This window comes from Podarcis muralis, chromosome 12 (genome assembly GCF_964188315.1).
Source record: "Podarcis muralis chromosome 12, rPodMur119.hap1.1, whole genome shotgun sequence".
Lineage (NCBI taxonomy): Eukaryota > Metazoa > Chordata > Lepidosauria > Squamata > Lacertidae > Podarcis > Podarcis muralis.
This window is the reverse complement of record NC_135666.1, coordinates 3,569,122-3,593,113: the sequence shown is the minus strand read 5'-3', so window position 1 is coordinate 3,593,113 and position 23,992 is coordinate 3,569,122. Positions and strand designations below refer to the sequence as shown.

The 23,992-nt window shown below is 47.2% G+C and overlaps 1 protein-coding gene across 2 annotated transcripts in view; it reads right to left on the bottom strand.

Annotated features, from left to right (window-relative positions):
- The window catches only part of SMARCC1 (SWI/SNF related BAF chromatin remodeling complex subunit C1), a 94,568-nt gene that overhangs the window by 16,357 nt on the left and 54,219 nt on the right, over positions 1 to 23,992 (bottom strand). For both annotated transcript variants that reach the window (XM_077936627.1, XM_077936628.1), the window contains exons 22-26: positions 17,926 to 17,987; positions 16,379 to 16,493; positions 14,413 to 14,567; positions 10,666 to 10,800; positions 2,697 to 2,958 (exon numbers count right to left, since the gene is read on the bottom strand). In XM_077936627.1, coding sequence (XP_077792753.1) covers positions 2,697 to 2,958; positions 10,666 to 10,800; positions 14,413 to 14,567; positions 16,379 to 16,493; positions 17,926 to 17,987 — 729 coding nt within the window. The remainder of the gene's footprint in view (positions 1 to 2,696; positions 2,959 to 10,665; positions 10,801 to 14,412; positions 14,568 to 16,378; positions 16,494 to 17,925; positions 17,988 to 23,992) is intronic.

Below are 23,992 nucleotides of genomic sequence, written 5' to 3'. Positions count from 1 at the left end.
CGCAGAGGACTGGCCAAGAGTGAATGTGGCCCTTGAGCATAACATAAAATAATAAAAGTCGAATATGATAAAAAGATACTATAATATAATAAAATAGGTTGTCCACGCCAGATCTAATAAGGTCCTTGCGACATGATTTTCTTCTCTTCATGGGGAAGATTGTGACGGTTTGTGCAGTTGAGGAGAACACTTGTGCTTTCTCTGAACTCTCATCCATTGTGCAAGCATTTTGTACAGGGTGGAATTAAAATCAGCTGCCCCAATCTTTTGTCCTCCAGTTATTTTGGACTACAGTTCCCATCAGCTCCAGCCTGCCTGGGGAAGGGTCAAGGATGACGCGAGTTGTACTCTAAACTAGGGGGCTCCAGGTTAAACTGGAGGTCACTGCAGGCTTGCCCAATGGAGGGAAGTTTCCTGCATCCCTCCTATACGGCAAAGAGCGCTGAAGCCCCCCCACAATGGGGCAACCTTTGTTGCTCATTCCTCTGACATTGCTGTGAGGAAGATGCTCATCCCTGCCACTCATTTGGACAACCACAGTCTACCATGAAGTCTGTGCCAGTCATTCAGGGGAAGGAGGCTGTTAACAGGTCATTTTCCCAACCATGCCTTCATTTCAGGTTTTAATTAGTTTTGCTAGAGGACTCGCATTTGATAAGAGGCACAGACTTCTGGGGTACTGGAGCAAAAGAGGTTGAGCAAAATAAATCCATCCGGCTTCAATTGCTCATGTTTTCTGGCACCGCAGGCCTACAAGCACAGCGCCACTGATGAGAACTGACAGGTCTGGATTTCTAACAACACGTAGCAGTTTACCCAGAAAGAATCGTGTACCTGACAAGTTGCCTCTTCTGGTTGCACCTCCCCATCTGTTGTCGCCCCATCGGAACAGCCTTGCCATGGTGTTCCTTGCTTCTTCCTCTTCCCATTTTAACTACTTCACTGCACAGCACCCCAAGCGACCACCCTTCTCCTGATCTCATACTTCAAACTACTGTAAAATCTACTCCTGCCTTCCCTACTCATGGATCTGTTCTCTTCCTGGAGAACAAACTGCTTTAGGATCTTGAGGGTCACAACTTCTTCCCAGAAGAGCATGCCTACGTTCAGGGCGAAGAAGCCCAGGCATCCGTTACGCAGAACTGTAGAGCTGGAAGAGATCCCAAGGGTCTAGTCCAAGCCCCGCACACCCGCAAACAATAATTTAGATCAGGGTTTCCCAAACTTAGATCTCCAGCTGTTTTTGAACTACAATTCCCATCATCCCCAACCATGGGTCTTGCTAACTAGGGATGACAGAACTTGTAGTCCTGGAGACCAAAGTTTGGGAAACCCTGATTTAAATGAACATGCTAACTATCAATAACACTGATCCACTAAGTATTTTATCAAGGCAACAGAAGAGAGAGAGAGAGAGAGAGAGAGAGACTGCACTCCAGAAACTGAAGGCAGCATGAACTACACTCCTTTAGATGCTTTTGGCTTCTCAGAGCAGTTGTTGGCGCACACACAATTGGCACATTAGAGCTGCTTGTCTTAAGTTACTTTCAGGAGGTTATGTGCTGTTTAATCCTCTCCTGAGAGGTTATGGGAAAAGGATCATCACGAGGTGATGCCTTGGGTTCAGTATTTTAAGATAGGGCTTGGATTTGAAGAAGCCTCCCTTGAGTGCTTTCCACAGGGCGCCATGAGGCACTGGTGCTAGCGCATGTGTATCACGCCATGTCTGGTGTGGGGCAGCTAAGCAGACAGAACAAGCAGCCCCTGTTTAGAATGGCACTGCCCCCCCCCCCCAGGGCACTGTAATCTGATGGAAGGCTTGCCCTCTTTCATTCATCGGCCTCCAGAGTGCTGATGGATTGACAGGTGTGGAGAAGCGTGCTCAAGTGGGGCTCTTACAACAGGCCAGGAAATGGAAGATATAAAATGAGGAGATGAAAAGCGGTCATGATGAAATTACACAAAACGGTAGTGTGCAAAGCCAGCTATGAGGAAAGGTGCTCTCTCAGTCTCTCTCACAGTTATCCAGATCGGAATAACCCTTTTTCAATAACGAAGTGTGGGGAAATGGCACGAGAGGTACTTAAGATCCAGAATTGCAGGACCTGTATATCGTAAAGTGGCCTGATGTTTCCCAACGCTCCAATACCTAGGGCTCTGAGTGATGTGTGCCCCTTGCAGAGCAAACAATGTATTCTGGGCCCATTACTTGGCTTCTTGGGAACACCTAGCTTTCAAACTTAAAGCAAACCCCTACACTTCAGAAGGTCGGCAGTTCAAATCCCCGCGACGGGGTGAGCTCCCATTGCTCAGTCCCAGCTCCTGCCAACTTAGCAGTTCAAAAGCTGTTCCCGGAAGCTGTACGCCGGCTTCCTCAGCCAATAAAGCGAGATGAGTGCGGCAACCCCAGAGTCGGTCACGACTGGACCTAATGGTCAGGGTTCCCTTTACCTTACACTTCTACACATGGATGTGTCCCAAGTGTGCAGGCACATCGCTCCCTCTCAGCTATTTCTTTGTGTCTCTTTTTTGCCACAAAGCTATGAATTTCTGGGGGCAGGAGTCTGCAGAAACGCTGCAGTCGTACTAAGCATACTAACCTGCTGAACCCGGCACATCTCCACAGCCCAGCCTCAGACCTGTTTCCAAACTTCCACCAAAAGCACAAAGGGGTTTGTGTCTTTCCCAGCCCTTACCTGGCTGCGGTGGATGAGGAGGGGGCATCTGGTGGTGCATCATGGGATACGGAGGAGGCTGCTGGTGAGACAACAAGCCCGGGTGGCTGGGTGTCCCCAGAGGGTTCATGCCAGGGCCGCTGGAATGCTGGTGGGACTGCTGGACGTTCTGGCTGTGCTGCTGCTGCTCCATTTGCTGGCGGGCGCGGAGCTCCGCGTACTTCAGCTGCTCCATGTGGAAGTTCTGGCGCTCCGTCAGCAGCTGTTGCCTCTGCTGCTCCAGCTGATGGGGGAAAGGGAGAGATTCACAGCTGTGTATTGACTGAAAGCCAAGCTATAAAAAACCCCTTGTGCTTTTCCTTCCGCATACAAGTCTGTACAGTACAGCATTCCTTGATATTCGGTTAAAGCAGTGGCACCCAAACCTTTCCAGGCCACCACCTCCTGAACTAAACCAACACATCCGTTATGGAAAATGACACCGCTGAGGCTCAATGAGATCTTGAGCGCCACCATCCCCAGTTCTGGACTAATGCCCTTTTAAATAAAATAATAAAATAAAATAAAATAAAATAAATAATTTATACCCCACCCATCTGGCTGGGCTTCCCCAGCCACTCTGGGCGGCTTCCAACCAAATATTAAAATACAATAATACATCAAACATTAAAAGCTTCCCTAAACAGGGCTGCCTTCAGATGTCTTCTAAATGTTTGGTAGTTGTTGTTCTCTTTGACATCTGGCGGGAGGGTGTTCCACAGGGCGGGTGCCACTACCGAGAAGGCCCTCTGCCTGGTTCCCTGTAATTTGGCTTCTCGCACTGAGGGAAACACCAGAAGGCCCTTGGTGCTGGACCTCAGTGTCCGGGCAGAACGATGGGGGTGGAGATGCTCCTTCAGGTAGCAGGACTGAGGCCGTTTAGGGCTTGAAAGGCCAGCACCAACACTTTGAATTGTGCTCGGAAACGTACTGGGAGCCAGTGTAAAGCCATCACCTCACCCTGAGGGGGTATATTCTGTAAACTGTGCAATTAGAACTTCAATTTTCTTTTTTTTATTGTGTCGTAAAAGCTTTATCAAATAGAATTTTAGAGTTCGAAGGGATCCTGAGGATAATCTAGTCCAACACCCCGAAATGCAGGAATATGCAGCTATCCCTTATGGGGATTGAACCTGCAACCTTGGTGTAGTCATCACCACACTAACCAACTGAGCTATCCACCTCATTTTATGCTGTAAACAGCATTGCCAAATGTCTTGCTCTGCTTTATTTGGGACTGCATCCATGAGGATTGGGTGGGTGGGTCTTGTCGTCTAGGCAGCCCAGGACCTCCAGAAACACCGCCCAGGCTTGCGCCCCGGAGAAGTCACTTCGGTGCTGCCAAGGCAGCAAAAACCCAATGTGGGAGGCAGCAGTTATGAGTTACCAGTCTCTGCACCCACAGCGGGCGCTGTTATTCTCCAGCAGCGCTGGAGCGCGTACTAAGTTATCTCTTGAGACAGACAGGTGTCAACAAGAGCTATTTAATATGAAAGGTAATCTATAAATGCTTTACAAATTAAAACATTACATATAAAATATTTAAACACTATAAAAGGCTACTTATTCCATCCTGAATCTGCTGCCAATTTCATTGGATGTGTCCAAGTGCAAGTATTATAGAAAAAAAGGGGGGGACTACCTGCTTCTTCCATACCTCTCACAAGTTTTATAACATTCCCAATGGTGATCTCTCCCCCCCCCCCCGCCCCCGGACTAAAAAGCCCTCAACACATTAGCCTTGATAGAGAAGATGTTCTCCAAACCCCTGGCCGTTTTGCTTGCCCGTTTCTGCCCACTGTCCCACTCTGAAACAGGGCAGTCAGAACATTAAGTATAAAGAAACAGTAATGCTGCCCCCCAGGTATTCACTTGTGAGAAGCGGGGGCCCATTGTGCCGTGTCCGGCCGGCAGGTGCCGCCCCCAAAATAGGAAGCATCCTGAGACACAAGATTTACCCACTATGGAAGAATGGCAGATGAAGGTGATGGACTATATGGAACTGGTGGAAATGACCGGCAGAATCCGAGACCAGGGAGAAGAGTCGGTGGAAGAAGATTGGAAGAAATTTAAAGTCTATTTACAGAAACACTGCAAAATTAATGAATGTTAGAATGATGTTGGATTGAAGTTAAGTGGTTTTTAGTAGCAATGTTATAAAGGAATATGTAAAATTGGTTTGTTAACAGGTGATAATCTAAAGCTGTAATATACTAAGATAAAAGATTAAGATAAAATCAAAGAGGGAAAGGATTTGCTGAATTAACTAATTGAACTGGAATACAAAAAAGGGAGGTGTGAGGAGGTCAGGGAAACAAGCAAATGAAAGATAAGATTTGGAAAAACTGATCTGTTTTAAACTGTTTTTACTTTGTATTTTCTTTTTTTCCTTATTTTTGTAACTTTAATAAATATATTTTGAAACTTTAATAAATATATTTTAAAAAACAAAAAATAAAATAAAATAGGAAGCATCCTGGATTTCAATCCGTATCAAGGATTAGAACAGGACAACTTGCCTGACGCATTTCCCCTGCACTCCCATGTTCTCACTGAACTATGTGGTTAAAACCCACCTCAACCACGCAGGGCACCATCTTCTGGGAGAGCGCTCACAGCTGCATCCCAGTACTTGGGGTGGTGGGGTGGCCTCTGCAGCAAGCAACAACTGTGATGTGTTTTATTTGTGCTAATATGCCTTCCTTTCTCCTTGGATAAACAAGACACATATTTCCAAGGATTCACCAGTGATAATAATGGTGTGTGGGTAGAAAAACACACACGATTCAATAGCTGGGGGGCAATTTCACAGCTGAAACTGCTTTGAGAGGAAGGCTTAATAAAGCAGCATTGTTGTGGCAGCTCTCTGCGATGGAAACACACACACACACACACACACGCCTCTCCTTCCAACCGCGGCTCTTTGGAGCTACAGCACTGCCAAAATTGGCAACCTCATTCTTCCCTAGTGGGGCAAACAGCTAGCTAGCAACAGGCAACAGCTCTTTAAGGGTCATACAAAAAGCAAAGGCAGCCATGTGGGTTCATAAGGGGGGGGGGGCGACCCCCAAAAGGGTACAACTGGGCAATACCTCTACCAGTACGTTCTCCAAGCAGTTTTGCCATGTGCAATCACTGTGGCAGGCAGGGGGTGGGGGAGGAAGAAACTGCAATTGCCACAGATGCATGCATGCGTTTAGTGGGCAGCGTATTCTAGGTGCTGTACGAAACATGCAAGTCAAGCTCTTGAACAGAATTTTAAAAGAATTTTAGCAAGCCAGTGTTTTACAGTGGGTAAGAGTGTTGGGAGTAGAGTGTCAGGGTTTCAAAACCCCACTCAGCCGTGAAGCTTGGGCCAGTCACTGCCTCTTACCCTAACCTACCTCACGGGATTGTGGTGGGGATTAAATGAGGGGGCGGGGGACCATGTCCGCCACGTGGAGCTCCTTGGAGGGAAAGGTGGGATAAAAATGCAGCAGGTAAGAAAATAAATTTTATGCCGTAGGAGTTGAATGGAGGAGACAATAGGAGAGGCTGGGAAAGGAGAAGCACGGATGAAGTGACTGGTGGCCAGCAGGAAGAAGGAGGCTAAGAAGAAGTTGGTTTGCTACAGTCTGAGAGGCGACACAGAACACAGCACAATTCTATGTAGACATAGCAGAGGCAGAACAGCCTTTCAGCCCTAACGCCTCTCAGTCAGAGGCAGGAAGCTTGCCCACATCCCCACAAGTCAGGGGCCACCTACAAGTAAATTACCTAGTGCAAATGACTCCAGGTGCAAATGACTCCAGGTGACCTGCCTTTGCCTGCAGTTTGAAACCAAGCTTCCAGGGCAAAGTAGCGCGCACAGCACCGCCCAGGCAATGCGCAAAGAGCTTTGCAGGCACAAACAACCAGCTGATCTGCATTGCCTGCAAAGTCCTTCCTGTCCAAGTCCTGCCTTTGTCATAGAAAGTGACAGGTGTAGGCAGGCAGGGCTTGTTTGGCCATGACAGCCCCATGGGTCAAAAGGGGAGGCCTGATGGGTCCACACAGCCCCACAGGCTGGAGGTTGCCTGTCACCAGCTGTTTAGTCAAGAACTGACTTGTCAACCTTCTTGGGAAGATAGCACCAAGACAGGACCCTCCTCATATCGACATTTTAACTGCAAATTCATACTGGAGACATCTCAGCACACTAGCCTTTGGTTTCCACTTTTCGAGGTCACGTAGAAAACGACGAGACAAAAATCACACCGAGATCAAGCTCTGCACGGCACTCAGCGCATGACGGCAAAAGCTGGGCAGGAGCAGAGATTCTGCTCACAGCGGTGACAGTAATCAAAGGGAGCAATCCAATTGGGCCAGGGAGGGCTGACAGTGAGCAAGGCTTTCAGGATCTGTAATTGGGAAAGGTTGCCTTGAAGCGGGCTTTATATGACAAGAACCAGGCTGCCTAACCCAAGGCTGCAGCAGAAGCCACAAATGCTACATGCCAAGCCAAGGATACCCAGATGTGGCAACTAGATATTCGCAGGCAAATGCCAAACGGAAAGCACAAATGCCTGCATCTGTTTGGTTTATACAACTGCTGTTTTTTCAAAAATATTGAGTACAGTGGTGCCTCGCAAGACGAAATTAATCCGTTCCGCGAGTCTCTTCGTCTTGCGGTTTTTTCGTCTTGCGAAGCACGGCTATTAGCAGCTTAGCTGCTATTAGCAGCTTAGCGGCTATTAACGGCTTAGCGGCTATTAACGGCTTAGCGGCTTTAAGAAAAAGGAAACGAACTCGCAAGACGTTTCGTCTTGCGAAGCAAGCCCATAGGGAAATTCGCCTTGCGGAACGACTCAAAAAACGGAAAACCCTTTCGTCTAGCGAGTTTTTCATCTTGCGAGGCATTCGTCTTGCGGGGCACCACTGTACTATTATTTTGGGAAGTTATGACCAATGAAAGGAAGGAGGCAGGGGTCCAAAAAAAGAGAGTCTCATGTGGGAAGACAGATACCACCCGGGGGTTTCTGAAACTTAATGAAAATAGGAAATAGGGCAGGATCTGAGGTTGCAAAATTCTGCACCAGGTCCTGAATTCTGCTCACACACTGTGCATCTCCAAATGGTGGGAGGGAGGCAGGGCAGGTTCCGCCTGTGGTGCAGCAGCTTCTCAAATAACAGCCAGTGGGATTCTGCTACGCAGTGTGCACTGGAATTCGGTTTCGGTTCATATCCGCTGGGTGGCTTTACCCAAGTTGTAACTTCGTTGTTTAAAATGGTATCTTGCAAGTGGAAAATTTTCATCTTGGCACCAGGCAGGCACACAAGTGAAAACGCTGCTCCAGGAATCAGGAACGAACACCCCCACCCCCCACATGTCACTGTCAACTGTACATCGTAATACACTCTGTCACAATTTCTGGATTAACAAGTGCTCTTGACTCAGAATACAATTTGGGCTGACAGCCCTAAAACGGCTTCGGTTTACAAATTAGATCATATTATGCACAAACCTGTTGACTCCCCTCCTCTGCTCCCCACTTCGAAACAACAAGGAAACAGCCTTTATTGTGATATGAGAGGTTTTGGGCAACTAACCCAAAGAAATAGACTAAAAGATGCATATATATTTTTTAATCGCTGGGAGCTTTTCGGAGGGAAATTTACAAATGAGAAAGTCTGCTTGGAAAGAGACAGAATATCAGATGCCTGAAGATGGAGTGAGAATGGCTGATGCAACAGAGGATTTTCCTTAAAGATATGGGAACCCAGGGACAATCTCCCCCTTAGCAACAGCTCTTACCTTATCTGCCAATCAGCAGCGGGGTCTGTAAGCTGGTGGGGAGGAGCAAGGCAGAGATGCTCAGCAGAGGAGCTGAAGATACAGATTTTTATTTTTTTGGTGTTGGGGAGTGGAAGACACAACACACCTCCTGACACGGGGCTGAGCCAGAAAGATGCAGCCTGTCTTGGCAATCTGGTACATCAGGTGATAAATGCCAGCAGGAAAATGCAGTGGCAGAGCACTGCATTTTTGCATGCAGGAGGACCCAGACTCAAACTCCCACATCTCCAGGTAAGGCTGATGTACTGCCAGGAATCGGGGAGAGCCACTGCCAGTCATTATAGAGAAATTCTGATCAGCACCATGGCAGCAGGGGGAATGTGTTAAAGACTCCCTTCCCCACAGCCCACAATCCTAACCTGGCTTGGGTCCCCCTCATGCTGGCTATCTAAGCTGTTAAAAACCACAACCACCACACCCGCTAGGTAGTTGAGTGTGGCCCTAAAGGAGGGGAAAAGCTGAAGGATGAGGGCAGAAGAACCTAGAAGTTATTACGCATCAGAATCTGGACAACACATATCCTTTAAGCGTTCCAATTGTGGAAAATAATTCTCCCTGCTCTCTGACAGACAGCTGCCACACCCACTGCTAATTTTCCCAGTCCAGGACAAGATGACAAGCGGGAGAAGCTCAGGATGTCCTGAGAGTGGGTGGGGGAGACAGCTGCTGGTTTTTGGTCCTGAATGATTACCATGCTCCAAGCCTGCATGCAGGTTTCCCACAGGCACCTAGTTAGTCACTGTGAGAAGAGGATGCTGGGCTCTTCTTAAGTTCTTAACCTCCCCATTCAGTGCCAAACCAGGGGAGCAAGCTGTCGTCATCCAGGCAGGCCCCCGCACCAGTCAAGCAGAATTACCTGGAGGACCTATTAAAGCCAACATCCTCTCAACATGGAGGGGGGTGTCCCTAAGAGGACACAAGCTCCTCCTTGCCTATTCCTTCCCTTGCATGAAACCCAAGGCCCCAATTCACTTGGCCTCCAGACCCCTTGATCAGGAAGAAAACAAGATGCAAGTGTAGGGGGTTGTGTGATGAGAAAAAGAACAAGCCCTACACAGAATCGACAGGGGTTACCCAGCACAGTCATTTGGGGTTGATGGGAGCCATAGTCCAACATCTAAAGGGCACCAGGTTCGCAAATGCAGTCACAAAAACCAAATTGAAGAGAATGTCACAGAATCACAGATTTGGTAGGTACCCCAGGCATCATCTAGTCCAAGCCCCTGCTCTGTGGGTCTGCTCTGCTCATACAGAGGGCAAGAGCAGTCCATCTTCTGACTTCTTCTTGAAGCAAATCAAAACACTGCAATTGACCTGGATTTTGAAACCTGGGCTGAGCTCCTAGGTGGATGGTGCTTTATTGCACAATGTTTCAATTTAATTAGTTATAAGCTTCCTCTCTAACTTTTATTGCAATGCAGAGGTGCTGTCCAAGACAGCTGTCGGATGTAAGAAGAGCCCATGCAGGTGCCCAAGGATTCCATCCATTAGCATCAGCCTTGCAGTTGCCCTGAGTTACACCCTTTTGCAGTCTCACAAAGGTCTGATCCTAGACACCGCTCCTGCAACTTCTAAAGGGAATCTAATTAGGCTGGCATTTGAGGGTCCTGTGAGGGGTGGTGGAAGAAACTGCTAATGAGATATCCCAACACACACACGAAAAGCTACTGTTCCCAAGTGATCCAAGGGAAAGTGTCAAGAGGCAAACCAACTGAATTCTGGGTGTTCAGAACCTATTTAAGCAGCAGTCTGACCAAGGAGAAGGCTGTCTAGGAACCAAATCAGCACGCTCCATTTTGAAGGAACTATCCTCAGATACTCAGTGTCCCAGACCGTTCTACAATTTTTCTTGCATCGGACAGGAAAAAACCAAGTCCACAGTGCCACAGAACTGAGATAAGTAATCACTCCATAAATGCACATGGAATGAATCTTTCAAAACCGTATGAAGAGTAGATCTGTACGGATGTGTGTTATCCAAAAGGAAGGAGGCATCATCAATGCACAGGAGAGATGCAGAATTTAAATGCTGATGAAAAGCTTAAACTGACACAGCCCCCAAAGTACCAACGCCGCCGAACTTTCAGGGGGAACCATATAAAATAATACACATGCCCCCTCCCCAACCAGTCTTACCGCCTCTTTCTCTCTGTCCATGATTGTTTCCAGCTCCTCAAAATGACGGAGTTTGATCTCCAGTTTCTTCATCTGTGTTTCCACCAGGAGGGCGACCAAGGACTTGATCTTCCTTTCCTCAACAGCAGCTAGATGCTGGGGGGGAAAACACAAACACACACACACCTTTACCTACGTGCAGGAGAAACAATAGCAAAGCCCCCCAAGCTTTTTCATTTGGACAAAACATTTTCTGACTTCTAACCTGGTAACAGTTCATTTTCCACTTAAGATTTCAGGGGTCTTATCAAACATACAGCGTCAAAGTCCTTCGAAAATGTGAACTAGCTGGTGCTGAAACTGCATGAGGCAATAAGTGAGGTTTGAAGGTTCAATAGTAGCTTATTTTTATGCTATCTACAGTATTTGCTTGGGAATCTGTTTAATGCCAAGATTTATCAGAGGGCCAAAGTAGCCCCTGATATATCCTCCTCTGCTGCTCGCATGGAGTACTAACCCGTAGACGACTGAAATGGAAACTGTACAACTACTTTACGTAGGAGCTCATTAAAGGTAACGGTAAAGGGACCCCTGACCATTAGGTCCAGTTGTGGCCGACTCTGGGGCTGCGGCACTCATCTTGCTTTATTGGCTGAGGAAGCCGGCGTACAGCTTCCAGGTCATGTGGCCAGCATGACAAAGCCGCTTCTGGCGAACCAGAGCAGCGCACGGAAATGCTGTTTACCTTCCCGCCGGAGCGGTACCTATTGATCTACTTGCACTTTGACGTGCTTTCGAACTGCTATGTTTGCAGGAGTACAGACTGAGCAACGGGAGCTCACCGCGTCGCAGGGATTTGAACCGCCAACCTTCTGATCGGCAAGTCCTAGGCTCTGTGGTTTAACCCATTACAACAACCTTATAACCAAGTAGTATGTTAACATTTCCACTAATGTAATAACTTCATTTACTCCAATGTTTCTATAACACATCTTGAAAGACTGTTCAAGATGGGCTTTGACACTGAAGTTATGATCATGGGAGTCTCTGGAACAGCTGTCATGCTGAACTGGCACTACTAAGAGTACATTTTGATACACGGGACTGAGTCATACACAAGACACATAGCAGGGCTGGCTAACAGGTCGCAACAATTCCCAGATTTTTCATGCAAACCAGGAGGGCGATTGGTTCATCTACTAAGAGCCTACTGGATCAGGCCAATGGCCAATCTAGTTTAGCATCCTGCTCACACAGTGGCTGGTACCTGTAAGAAGCCGACCAGGAGGACCTGAGCACACCAACATCCTCTTAGAGAAAAGCAGAACACGGTTGCCCCACGATTCAGCTTTGGAAAGCACCAAACTGTCAGTAACGACTCCCTCTTTTATGAGCGCAGGATGCCTATGTCTCTATGGAATTCAAACTGACTGCACTGATTGGTAGCAACTCTCTAAGCCTCACTTAAAAACGCCAAGGACTGAACCTTGGACATTCTGCATGCAAATCAGATCTTCTACCACTGAGCTACAGGCCCTTCCCAAATTAGCCAGACACCTTTTCTCTACTCACACCTTAAAGAAAAGGAGGCTTTGCTGAGCAAAGGCAGAAGAGCCACCCCTCCTGTTTGCAGAATATTCATCCTTATTCGGATTTGTATTGCTTGCCTTAATGACACCCATCAGTTTGTGATGGACAGGACACTTGTGGCAACTTATGTTATACAAGAGCCCTCTGCTCAGGCTGTAAGTCTCAAACACTCAGAGATGGTACAAGTCAGGCTGTGGGAGTATCTGTGCTTGAATGGGAAGGACCCCTCCACTAAGATGTATGACGGCCCCAAATTTCTTGATCGTGCTATTTTGCCATTGATTTCTCCATTCGTTGGGTATACAGTGGTGCCTCGCAAGACGAAATTAATTCATTCCGCAAGTCTCTTCGTCTTGCGGGTTTTTCGTCTTGCGATGCACGGTTTCCCATAGGAATGCATTGAAAATCAATTAATGCGTTCCTATGGAAACCGCCTTCAGACCAGGTCCGGGGACAGTCTGTCCCCTGACCTCTTCTGAAGGCTGGGGGGGGGGGGGGAACAAGGGCTTTTCTTCTCACCCCCAGCATTTTAAAAAACCCCGGGACAGCGGAGGACTTCTCCGCTGTCCGGGGCGATCTTAAAATGCTGGCGGGCGGCATTTTAAAATCACCCCGGGACAGCGGAGGACTTCTCCGCTGTCCGGGGCGATTTAAAAGCCCCTGGGAAGGCAGGCAGGGGGGACAAAGACTTCTGCCCCCCGTCTGCCTTCAGAAGAGGTCCAGGACCTCTTCTGAAGGCGGGCGGGGGGGTGAAAGTCTTTGCTCCCCCCCCCGCCTGCCTTCAAAAGTTGTCCGGGACAGGCTTCGCGGACCTCTCCGCAAGCAGCGGGAACGCTCCCGCTGCTTGCGGAGAGTTGCCAGCATGCCGAAGCCTGCGCGCGCTGAGATCAGCGCGCCCAGGCTTCGCGGCCCCGCCGCCCGGCTTCCGAGGAGCCTTCCGAAGCCGGGCGGCAGGGGGAGATGTTCCCGCCCCGCCGCCCAGCTTCCGAGGAGCCTTCCGAAGCCGGGCGGCGGGGGGAGATGTTCCCGCCCCGCCGCCCGGCTTCCAAGGAGCCTTCCGAAGCCGGGGGGAGATGTCCCCGCCCCGCCGCCCGGCTTCCAAGGAGCCTTCCGAAGCCGGGCGGCGGGGGGAGATGTCCCCGCCCTGCCGCCCGGCTTCCAAGGAGCCTTCCGAAGCCGGGCGGCGGGGGGAGATGTTCCCGCCCCGCCGCCCGGCTTCCGAGGAGCCTTCCGAAGCCGGGCGGCGGGGGGAGATGTTCCCGCCCCGCCGCCCGGCTTCGGAGGAGGTCCGAGGACAGTGGGGAAGACGCGCTGCGCTTCCCCGTTGTCCCGGAGATTTCCCTATGGGCTGTCGTCTTGCGAAGCAAGCCCATAGGGAAATTTGTTTTGCGAAGCGCCTCCAAAACGGAAAACCCTTTCGTCTAGCGGGTTTTCCCTCTTGCGAGGCGTTCGTCTTGCGGGGCACCACTGTATCGCTTTCCGTTTCATTCTTTAACAAGAGACGCGTCATACTACCATTCTGTGAAGATATCACTGTTCAAGATGGAAGTGATAGGCAAATAAGGCACAACTCTTCTTTTTAAAGAAGCAGGCAGGGGGAATCACGGGGGAGAACCTTGCTAAAGAGGGTCTCTGTGCGCTAGCCTGGAAACCGGAAAACTGAGAACAGAGAAGGAGAAAAACATCTATTTTGCGCCAAGTGCCGAAGGCCAGAAAAATGAGGAAATTCCTCCTCCGGTTCTGTAAGTTCCACACAAGGGCTTCCTTCAGCCACACTTTCTAAGTTCTGTTTTCAAATGCGCTAACCTCCCAAGGAATTGGTAATGGGCTTATGAGGAAAGGAATGCCTAGCTGAGTTCTTGAATCTTCTCACCACCCAAAGAAATAGCCCATCAAAAGCTGAAAAAGAAGCTGACAAACTTTCTGGATAGGCTCTCTCACTGTGCCTTTTAGTAAGCCCACAATGGCAGCCTCAAAACCCATTCACAGGGAAACAAATTTCATTTAATGATAACATTCATACAGCTGAAGCCGAGGAGCACAGAAAGTGCATTTTAAAAAGGCATGAGAAGCAGAAACAAGCTCCATTGGTGCCTTTGCAAACAATGGGGTCATTTTAAAAGCGTTCCCTGAACAGCACCGGAAACCAGATGCAGTGGAAATCTGTGCCCGACAAACCTTGGCTTTGGTGGCAGCCGAGGCGAGGGCAGCAGCTGCAGCCGTTGCCACGTTCCCTTCGGAGATTTCGTGCTCCACTCTCTTCTTCCCAGCGTCGCCCTCCTTGTCTTTGCACACATCAAGGTTCTCCTTGTTCTCGTCTGCTTCCTTCTCATCTAAACGAAAACACTCCCTAGTTAGTCCTGCACATCTCTTTAGCACAGCTGATGCCATTATCTCACTCCTGATTATTTGTGCAGCACTCAAACTTCTAGCATAAAATAAGACCATGAAGTACTTTCAGCTTCACTCTCGGAAAGACACCACTTGTTGGGATCAACTGTCGTCTTGGGTGCCCTCCTTAGAACAGCCGAGAAAATAGACACCTCTGGCTTGGCCCGCCCCAAGAAGGATGTGGTGTGCTCAGTGCACCCATTCAGAATGTCCCCTTCCATTTGAGAAAGAGAAATATTGGCTTTCAAGTTTAAAGTCAAGGGACTGCTGCAGTGAGACAGCTTCCTAACAGCACCCAGAACCAGCTCACTGGATATACTGGCCCACCCATGACTTGCAAAATAATCATTTGACTGTCACCTGTCTCTTGTTACCAGACTAATGATGCTGCTTTGGGCAAGGGGTTCCACTAGCTCACCTTCTCCACACACCCCCAACTATGCAAATCAACACTAAAGGTAAGAGAAATTATTAAAAGCCTATCCCCCGACCCAACTATTTAAATTTCAAAAAAGCAGACTCAATTGTTCTAAAGGACATAAATGTTTTCATGATTTAAATTATTGAGTTTCTGTCAATTGAAAGGCAGAGAAGACGGCAAGATACTTAAAAAGTGGGCACAGCCTGTCCACCTATTCTTTCCAATTAAGGCTGAACCAATGGCTTAGCAAGAGGAAATAACGCACTCAATTCATATTAGGCAGGGCTGCTTCAGCTCAGCATTGGTTACCCAAAGTGTACAACCAAGATGAAAAGAATTCCTGACGGAAGCATGAAAGGATTTCAAATCAAGATTTAGCGCCTGAGCCAGGCTTGTGAGATAAAGCCTGAATATGGACTACTGCATTCTATCCAAAGCAGACATGTTACGGTGGGGTAGGGGTTGTCGATGTTTATTCGCCCACGGACACATTCGCAAACTGGAGAAAATGTGGGGATCTCCATGGGAGCACAGGCCACAGCTGTAATCACTTGTGCACTGCAACCACTCTCACTTCTCTCCTCTGGCAGCTACTAGGCTGGGAAAAAAATATTTTTGCTTTTCCTCTAAACTAATCGGGGTATTTTCCTGGGGAGGGCAGCTGAGGCAGCTAGAGACAGCCTTCCCTTCCCAGCTCTAAACTCCAGGATGGTACCCACCCTGCTAATACACACACACAATAATTAGTCTTGAAAAATGGGTTCCATTAAAGTCAAGAGATTTCTTCCCAAGCTAATTTCAGAGGCAGTGGTCACGGAGGCGCTAACTATTGCCTCCCCAGTTGTATCACCTCTGCAATAATTAGACTTGAAGAAGCTTTCTACCGGCTGCTAAAGGGTGTGTGTGTGTCCACGTGCGCTGAGGACAGAAGGTATAATCCTTCCCCCTCCACCTGCAATTGCCCCCTCTTCTGCCCTAGAAATCACCCGTGAACTGGAAGGAGCTTCCAAACTGCAATAGGAATTCTTTCCCAAGCCTAACTTAAGTTCAGAAATAGGCAGTTTTCAGGATTCGTTTGTTACAGCCCTGGAGGGGAGAGTTAAGCCTCCACTTTTTACTGGCTATAACAGAAAGCCTTTTCAAGCCTTAATTTCACTGGCGGTGGGTAGGGAGCAAAGGGAAAGCCCTTGTGGGTGCCATGTTGGCAACTCATGCTATGGGGAATAATGCCTTCGTTGCAGCTTAATTTATGAGACATGCCTTGCCTGGAACTACAGGGAAAGCACTTTAAAGCCTCTGAGCAGCTGGGAGAGCGAAGCCGAAGCTTCCTACCTGGCTTGGAGTCCTGGGAGACGTCGCCATCCTGATCCTTTTCTGCGTTTTTCTCCTCGTCTCCTTCCTGTGCCTTGTTTGCATCTCCAAGTTCATGGTCCCCTTTGTTTTCAATCTAGAGCATATGAAAAGTGGGGGAGGCGTACTGTAATTAAACAGCTCAGGGAAATGAAATTTTAAGGTTTCCGGGGGGGGGGGAATATTCCTCTTGACAACCGTAGTTACTGAGCAGGAAACAAATAACTGCAGAAGTACAGACACAGCAGGCCATGAAAATAAAGGATAGCTTTCCTGAAGAACATCGGTGCATTAGGAACACCAAGTGTTCACTTTAAAAATAGAAATAGCAAGGGATGTCATACCAAAAAAAAGAAGGGGAAAAAAAGGAGAAGGCAATTGTTTCCTTATTTAGAAATACTCTTGACTGATTCCAAAGCTCCAAACTAGAAAAGCCAGCTTAGAGTCTTCATTGAACACTCTTGGCTTCAGTTTCTCTATGTGTTAAAAGGTAAAGGGACCCCTGACCATTAGGTCCAGTCGTGGCCGACTCTGGGGTTGCGGCGCTCATCTCGCTTTCTTGGCCGAGGGAGCCGGCGTACAGCTTCCAGGTCATGTGGCCAACATGACTAAGCCGCTTCTGGCGAACTAGAGCAGCGCACGGAAACGCCGTTTACCTTCCTGCTGGAGTGGTACCTATTTATCTACTTGCACTTTGACGTGCTTTTGAACTGCTAGGTGGGCAGGAGCAGGGATTCAAACCACCAACCTTCTGATCGGCAAGCCCTAGGCTCTGTGGTTTAACCCACAGCGTACTGGACCTAAAATTGACTCCAAATATTCCCTTCTAACAACAAAAGAGCATAGTGGGGAAAATAACATCCAATGAAACAAATCCCGTACTGGAAGTCCAAACTGGTGGATTTCATTGACTGCTTTTGCATGGTTTAACCCAGCCTTCGCCAATCTGGTGCTCATCAGTCCCAACTAGAGTGCAGGCTGACTGGGGCTGATGGGAGTTGTAGTCCAAAACATCTGCATGGCACCAGGTTGACGAAGGCTGATTTAGCTCAATATGCATAGGCACCTGTCTGCTCTGTAGCAGATGTAAACAAAAGAATCCTGTGTTTACTTTGGCATCCCTCAAATCTTCCTACTCAAGTCTCCTGCTTTAATTTAGCAATATGTTTTAATGGGATTGTTTTATTACATATGTTTATATTTTAATGCTTGTTCAATTGGTTTTTATACCTGAAAACAGCTTAGAGATTTTTTTTTTAAAAAATGATTTATAAACTTTATGAAACAAATAAAAATAGAAGCCGATTTTTGCATTAAGCAGGACATAAATTAATAAGTACATAATTTTAATTTAGGTAGAAAACAAGATGTTTTCTTAAAATAGGTGAAAACAAACTCTTTCTGAGCTTGTGAAAGTGGGACTTTATTTTCATTCAGAGGCTTCTGTATTATTATTAATAGTAATAATTCATATGAAATGCTTGAAGCACCGCACGATTTTTAAAAAATGGTATTTGAAGCAGTCAGACCTTAACTTTTTCTGCCTGTGGTCCATCTGTCTCTGTCTCCATTTTCTCTTCTTCAGCTCCATCTGTAAGGCAGAATAATTAACACTTAACACAAAGCTGACCGTGTGGCAGCAGGAACAGTTATTGATAACCCATCAGAGGACTAATGGAAGTCTCTTGTTTTGTTTTTCGGAGCACTTTCACAAAGCATCATCACATTGAACAAGGCGATCGCAGCTCAATCCCTGCTGGCCATGGGTAATCAAACTTTCAAATCAGATCAGCATTACGAGTCATCCCGTCCCAGGAATCAATGCTCCTCTGCCTACCACCGGTCTGAGAATACACTGGTAGGTCTGTGCTACATATGTATATGTATGTATAGAGATTACTTTCACTTGCAGATTGACTGGTCCACTGATTTTTTTTAAAAAAACTCCATTTGAGAGTAACAACCATCTAACCTAGAGGGGCTTACTTCTGAGCAGATCTGCATAGGAGAGGGAAATCTAATCTAAGGCAGACACAATGAAAACAGAAGCAGCAAACCCTTTATTCTAGGTTACCTGATCCAGAACACTTTCGCCTCTGGCTCCACCCCCAAACAGGAAAAGGAATGCCCATCCCTACTCTAGAGAGATGCTGTGACACGGATCCTGCTTTCAGAAGCCATCCACTCGCATGTATGTGGCTCTCTGAAAATTAACTCTTCCCTGCGGTGGGTTAATTCTCCACAAGCTCCTCTAGCTCAGTGGCAAGCATGGGTGCTGACATTTCTGGTGGATTGCTCCAATTATCATTTAGGCACGGAAATAACGTGTGGAACACGGCGATACGATCTTGCAACAGTTCCTAAAACATGTGTTCCTAAACATCCGATTCCTGGAAGCCTGGGGTAAGCTACAGGGACCCGTAATTATTCTTCCAAAGCATCAGGTTCCGGCTTCTGTTGGATGCAGAAACCCAAACTCTGGCAATGAGAATAGATTAAGCAAATTAAGTGCATTTATGCACATTTTCTTAATTGCCATAATTTATGGGCCCAGGATTGAATGTCTTGGCGCAGGGTAAACAGTCCTAAGTAATTGCCACTCAACACCTCCACACAGCCTGTAAAACAAGTTAATTAGATATATCAAACTCTCACAGCGATCAATTAGAAGAGCGTCTCAAGGCAAAGACTTGTTAGTGAGTATTTTAGCAAAGCTTCCCTTTGCTCATCCCACTGTGTTCATAAGGAGGTTTCACATTATGCTTGTAACAGAATATGAAGCGCCTGTGCAAACTTGCCCCCCACGCCCCCGGGGTCCCCAGCCATTCCACTGGGGCCTTTGTGCCTTTTCAAGTTCTTAAAAAGTCTCCCTTTATCTCCTTATTTCCACAGTTGCTCCAGCCAGCTGGCACTCCTCAGCAAGCGCCTGCAGCTTGCTTTCCGTCTTCCCCAGGTGGCAACTGCTCACTCACTCAGTGGCTACTAAATCCTCTTGCACAAAACCACGTGCCAAGACAGGACAACCCACACTGGAGCGCGACGACACTCTGATCAAATACGTCTCCTGTTTGCCGAGGCAATTCACTCTCAACTTTTGAGTGCTGTGCTTTTCTGCAAAGCCCTTCCTGAGGCTCTCTCGGTGCCGACTGACTCTCCGCTAAACTCTCATCCGTCTCAAGCACTCCCTGCCTTCTGGATAAAGATCGGGCAATTCTGCTTTAGCCCTGAAGGTTACAAACAAAAGTACCTTGTCATCATTAGCAAATCCCCTACGGATCCAACCATCGCCAGCCTTCCTCAGCTGCAGAAGCACATCGCCTGTCCATCAGGGACAAGCTATTCCACCTGCCTTGCCCCATCCCCTACCTGAGGGAAGGTGGGGTTGTTGTTGTTTGCTATTTGGATGTTCCCTATTTTATTGTTCGGCATTGTTTTGGTGTTTACCAACATGAGGTCTTTGTCTGCCCTATTTACATTAGTGCGACTGTTTTGCTTAAACTGTGCTCTGTTTGCATTATCGTGAAATGTGGTTTTCATTTATTCTGCATGTTGTGAGCCACTTTGAGAATGCACCTGCCATGAGAAAGTGGCATGCAAATGAAAACGTGACATGCATGAAGGAAGAGGAGCTTTGAGGGGTTGGACTAGATGACCACTGTGTCCCTTCCAACTCTAAGATTATATGATTCAACTAGCTGCCTTTACAGCAGGAGAGAGGCCACTGCCTAGGGTTGCTTGGCAGTGCAGCTGGCTCCAAATATTCTACTTAGCCGAACAGGGTTGCCGCACAAATAAAAAACCACAAATCCCCTCATATGCTGCCTTGAACAACTTGGGAGGATGTGTGCACAGTAGAGGCCCTGAAGTGAGGTTTTCAGCAACGGAAAACATCCGATATGAGCAGATGTGGAGCTGCATCCACCGCAGCTCAAGCCTGCCATGCTCCATGGAAACAAATTCGCAGGCTATTCATTTCCCTTCCTAATAGAAAGCTGGAAGCTCCTTGAAAGCCTCAGATATTGAACAGCCACTGGGAGCTCCGCATCCAGGGGAAAAAATGGATTAGCGTCTAGTCTTCCAGGACAGAACAAGCTAAGCTGCAAGGAAAGGAAGAAAATAAAAGATTTTGTGGCTCTGCATGGGCACATGCATTAAATAAAAGAGAGGGAGTGAGGAAGAGACAAAACCAATCCTGAAAAGGCTCATTAAAAAAAATCAATTTCAAAAAATGGTTGGAAAGGCCAATGTGTACAGCCATGTTTATCATAAGAATACAGTGGTACTTCTGGTTGTGAACAGGATCCGTTCTGGAGGCCTGTTCGCAACATGAGCAGAACGCAACCTGCGTCTGCGTGGGTCGCAATTCGCCGCTTCTGCGCATGTGTGTGACGTCATTTTGCGTGTCTGCACATGCGCGAGCGGCGAAACCCGGACGTAACCCTTTCCGGTACTTCCGGGTTGCCACGGGACGCACCCTTAAGATGCTCAACCTGAAGCAAACGTAACATGAGGTATGACTGTAGATGATTGAGTCTTTCTTCTGCTATGATATACCAGAAGACTGGTGTGCTCTTCTCAGGAGAGAAGGGTCGCTTATTACCAGTTATTCTGTACTGAAGAAGATTTACAGCCAGAGTAGGCCACCGGGGAATGCTCCAGAGACTTGGGAAGTTTGCAGCCTTCCCATGGCACGTTTCTCCAGGGTGGCAGCAGCAGCAGCAGCAGCAGCAACAGAGCGCAACCCTGTGTTCTGCATTTGAAGCCTCCAGTAAGTCCTAAGAACCAGTGAACGATGCGAGTGAGGATTTCTCCACTCTTTCAACATGAAGACATGGGTTTCTTCATGCCTTATGCAGTGGCATTTTCTCAGCTACCTGCACATTTGCCGCGGGTGTGCATTACATACTCACTTGTTACATGTAAACGTGTGGTGTGACCCGCGGTCTACGCCGCCCATCATGGCTCTGCTAAATGATTCAGGGATGGGCGCTGGGACTACCAGCTAACACTGCCAACGCAGTTGCTCATGCTGCAGTTTTGCGGCTCAGCTACAGTAATTACTACTGAGGGATCACCCTTCCCCCCAAGGAAGCGTTTTATTTAGCAATAATGTTTTAAATCCAATCCTTCTGGTTTTAGCTGCCCAAATATATAAGCAGTATTTTCGGCAGGCATATACCATGCAACAAGCGCAGGCTTGGCGGAGGGCTTCTTCGCCTTGCACCCTCTGGTGAAAAGCTGTTTGAGAGCAGAGGCGCTGCAGCCCGTCGAGTGACCCAATTCAATTTTGCCAAGCCACTCCCCCACAGAGAGCCATCTGCTCCTGCCCTAATTTATTCCATTAGTCACAGATCAATACAAATCACATTAACTGGCTAACATTAACTGCAAAAATCCAGTTCATTTCTCTCATTCAGAAATAATCTGCATCTCGCGTTTTATTCTCTGGGCCAAGGAAAGGCTTCAAATTCTATTATCTGCCGCTAGCGAGCGAAAGGGAAAACACGTGGCTTCTTACTTATGTTTCTGCTGTCCTTGCTGTAATTTTGCCTGCTGTACACCCATTTACTGTATTTTTAATGGAAGCGGGGTGTCTAAATATTTCAAAAAATAAATATTCAGCACTCAATACTAAAGAGCCCTATTCAGGCGCCTGTTCCTCCATCTGATGTTAATCACGTGGAGAACACAGTGGGGTTGAGGACACTCGCCCTGCCACATTCATAGTTGCCCCTGGTGAGTTGGAGGATGGCCGCCTGTAAGAGATAACCAATTATACAACCTTCCGTAGACATCTGAAGGCAGCCTTGTATCGGAAAGCTTTTAATGTCTGCTGTATTGTGTGCTCTTTTATGTTTTGTTGGAAGCTGCCCAGAGTGGCTGGGGCAACCCAGTCATATGGGCTGGGTACAAGCAATAAATTATTATTATTAATAATATTATCATCATCTCCACTTAAAAGCACAGAACTCAGCAGAGCCAGAAAAAAACAAAACCTCGCCCTGGTCTGGTTCTCTGGGAGGAAGTTCCAGATCTACTGGAGCACAGTATTAGCTAGACAGCCATGAAGCTAATCACAACCTCAGGTGTTTACCTGAAACCTATAAGGCACATGGAAAGGACACAGAAGGGAAACAAAGCATAAGGACAGTTACTGAGATGTTCACAAGGGTGTGGAGCCTTGAGATTCGAGTTCAAGTGTCAGTGCTTGACATTACTGCAGCTTGAGTGAAATTCCCTGTTCTCAGAGACTGGGGCAACGTGTGGTACTGTTGCTGTTATCGTATGTAATTGTGGGAAGGAAGATTACTGTAAACTGTGTGGGTGCTGAAGGTTGATGGGTATAGGCGGAAGAGAAGAGCAGGAGTCTAGGAAAATTAGTTTCAATAGACAAAATTGGTGAGACACTATGGTTCAGGAGGGCACAAAGTAACCGAACGTCCGTCAGCCGAACTGCGTGCTCCTCTGTACCTCGACTGGCACTGCCTGCAGAAACGTTAAAAGTAGGTAACGTAACCTCCAAACAGAACAGTGTGCTGCAGACTAAGCACTGTGGCATTTTGGTCTTAGCAGGAGGCTGAATCAAAGGATGTATTCACCATGGTGCTCAGTAATTATATTTTGACAAAGCTGTAAAATTCTGCTTTATTGTGTATGCAGAAAATGGAAGGAACCATGCCCTAATTACTCTCAAGTCTCACACCGGAAGCAATATCTCTCACTCAAGGACTGCTTTCCATTGTGTTGTACAATCTGCTTAAATGTAGGAATTATCAAGATGACCCCTAATTTGCTGTTTCCTGAACTTGCGCCTGCCACATACTGATCTATGCTGGTGCGGCATTTCGATCGTTATTCCAAATGGGGAGAATAATGTTCAATCTCCAAGCATAAAACCAAACGTCTCATATTGTAAACGACTTTCTGGGAAATAAATAAGGCAGTCCAAAGCTTCTGGCACTTTTGACACACTTTTGAAACCCCACGGATTCTCAACCATTGTATCAGGCATAATTCCAACTCCCCCGTCAAGATCAAACATTTCATTTTTCATGAACGATGCAGGCGATAATGATTACAGAGTACGAGCTGTCATGTGACTCTCAGAGTCACAATTACGTATTGGTTTTCTTCATCGCTCAATGGCCAAAAATATGGTGGCTGGTGCGAACAACCCAATCTCTAATTCTGCCTGCTCCCCCTACCCCAAAATAAAGTAAGACGTGTTCTACTATACCTTTTCCCTTAGTTATGATTGCCTTTGGTTGATATAAACACAATAAAACACAACAAACTGGCTTATAAGTATAAAACCAAATTTACTAGATTAACAGCTAGAATATAGACTTGTAACAATTCAAACAACAAACATACTAAGGTGCCATGTGCAAGACAAGAGATGCTGTAAACATGGAGTGGATAAATGTACAACTCTACCTTAACAAGTTACATGTGCAGTAAATGTTATACAGACTGGATAAATGAACCGTTCAACAAGTAGCGTAAGTCCAATCACAACGGCAAGGGTAGCATACTGGAGAATATGACAAAGTTTTTCAACTCTGTTTTTCAAACATTGAACTGGATGAGAAAAGT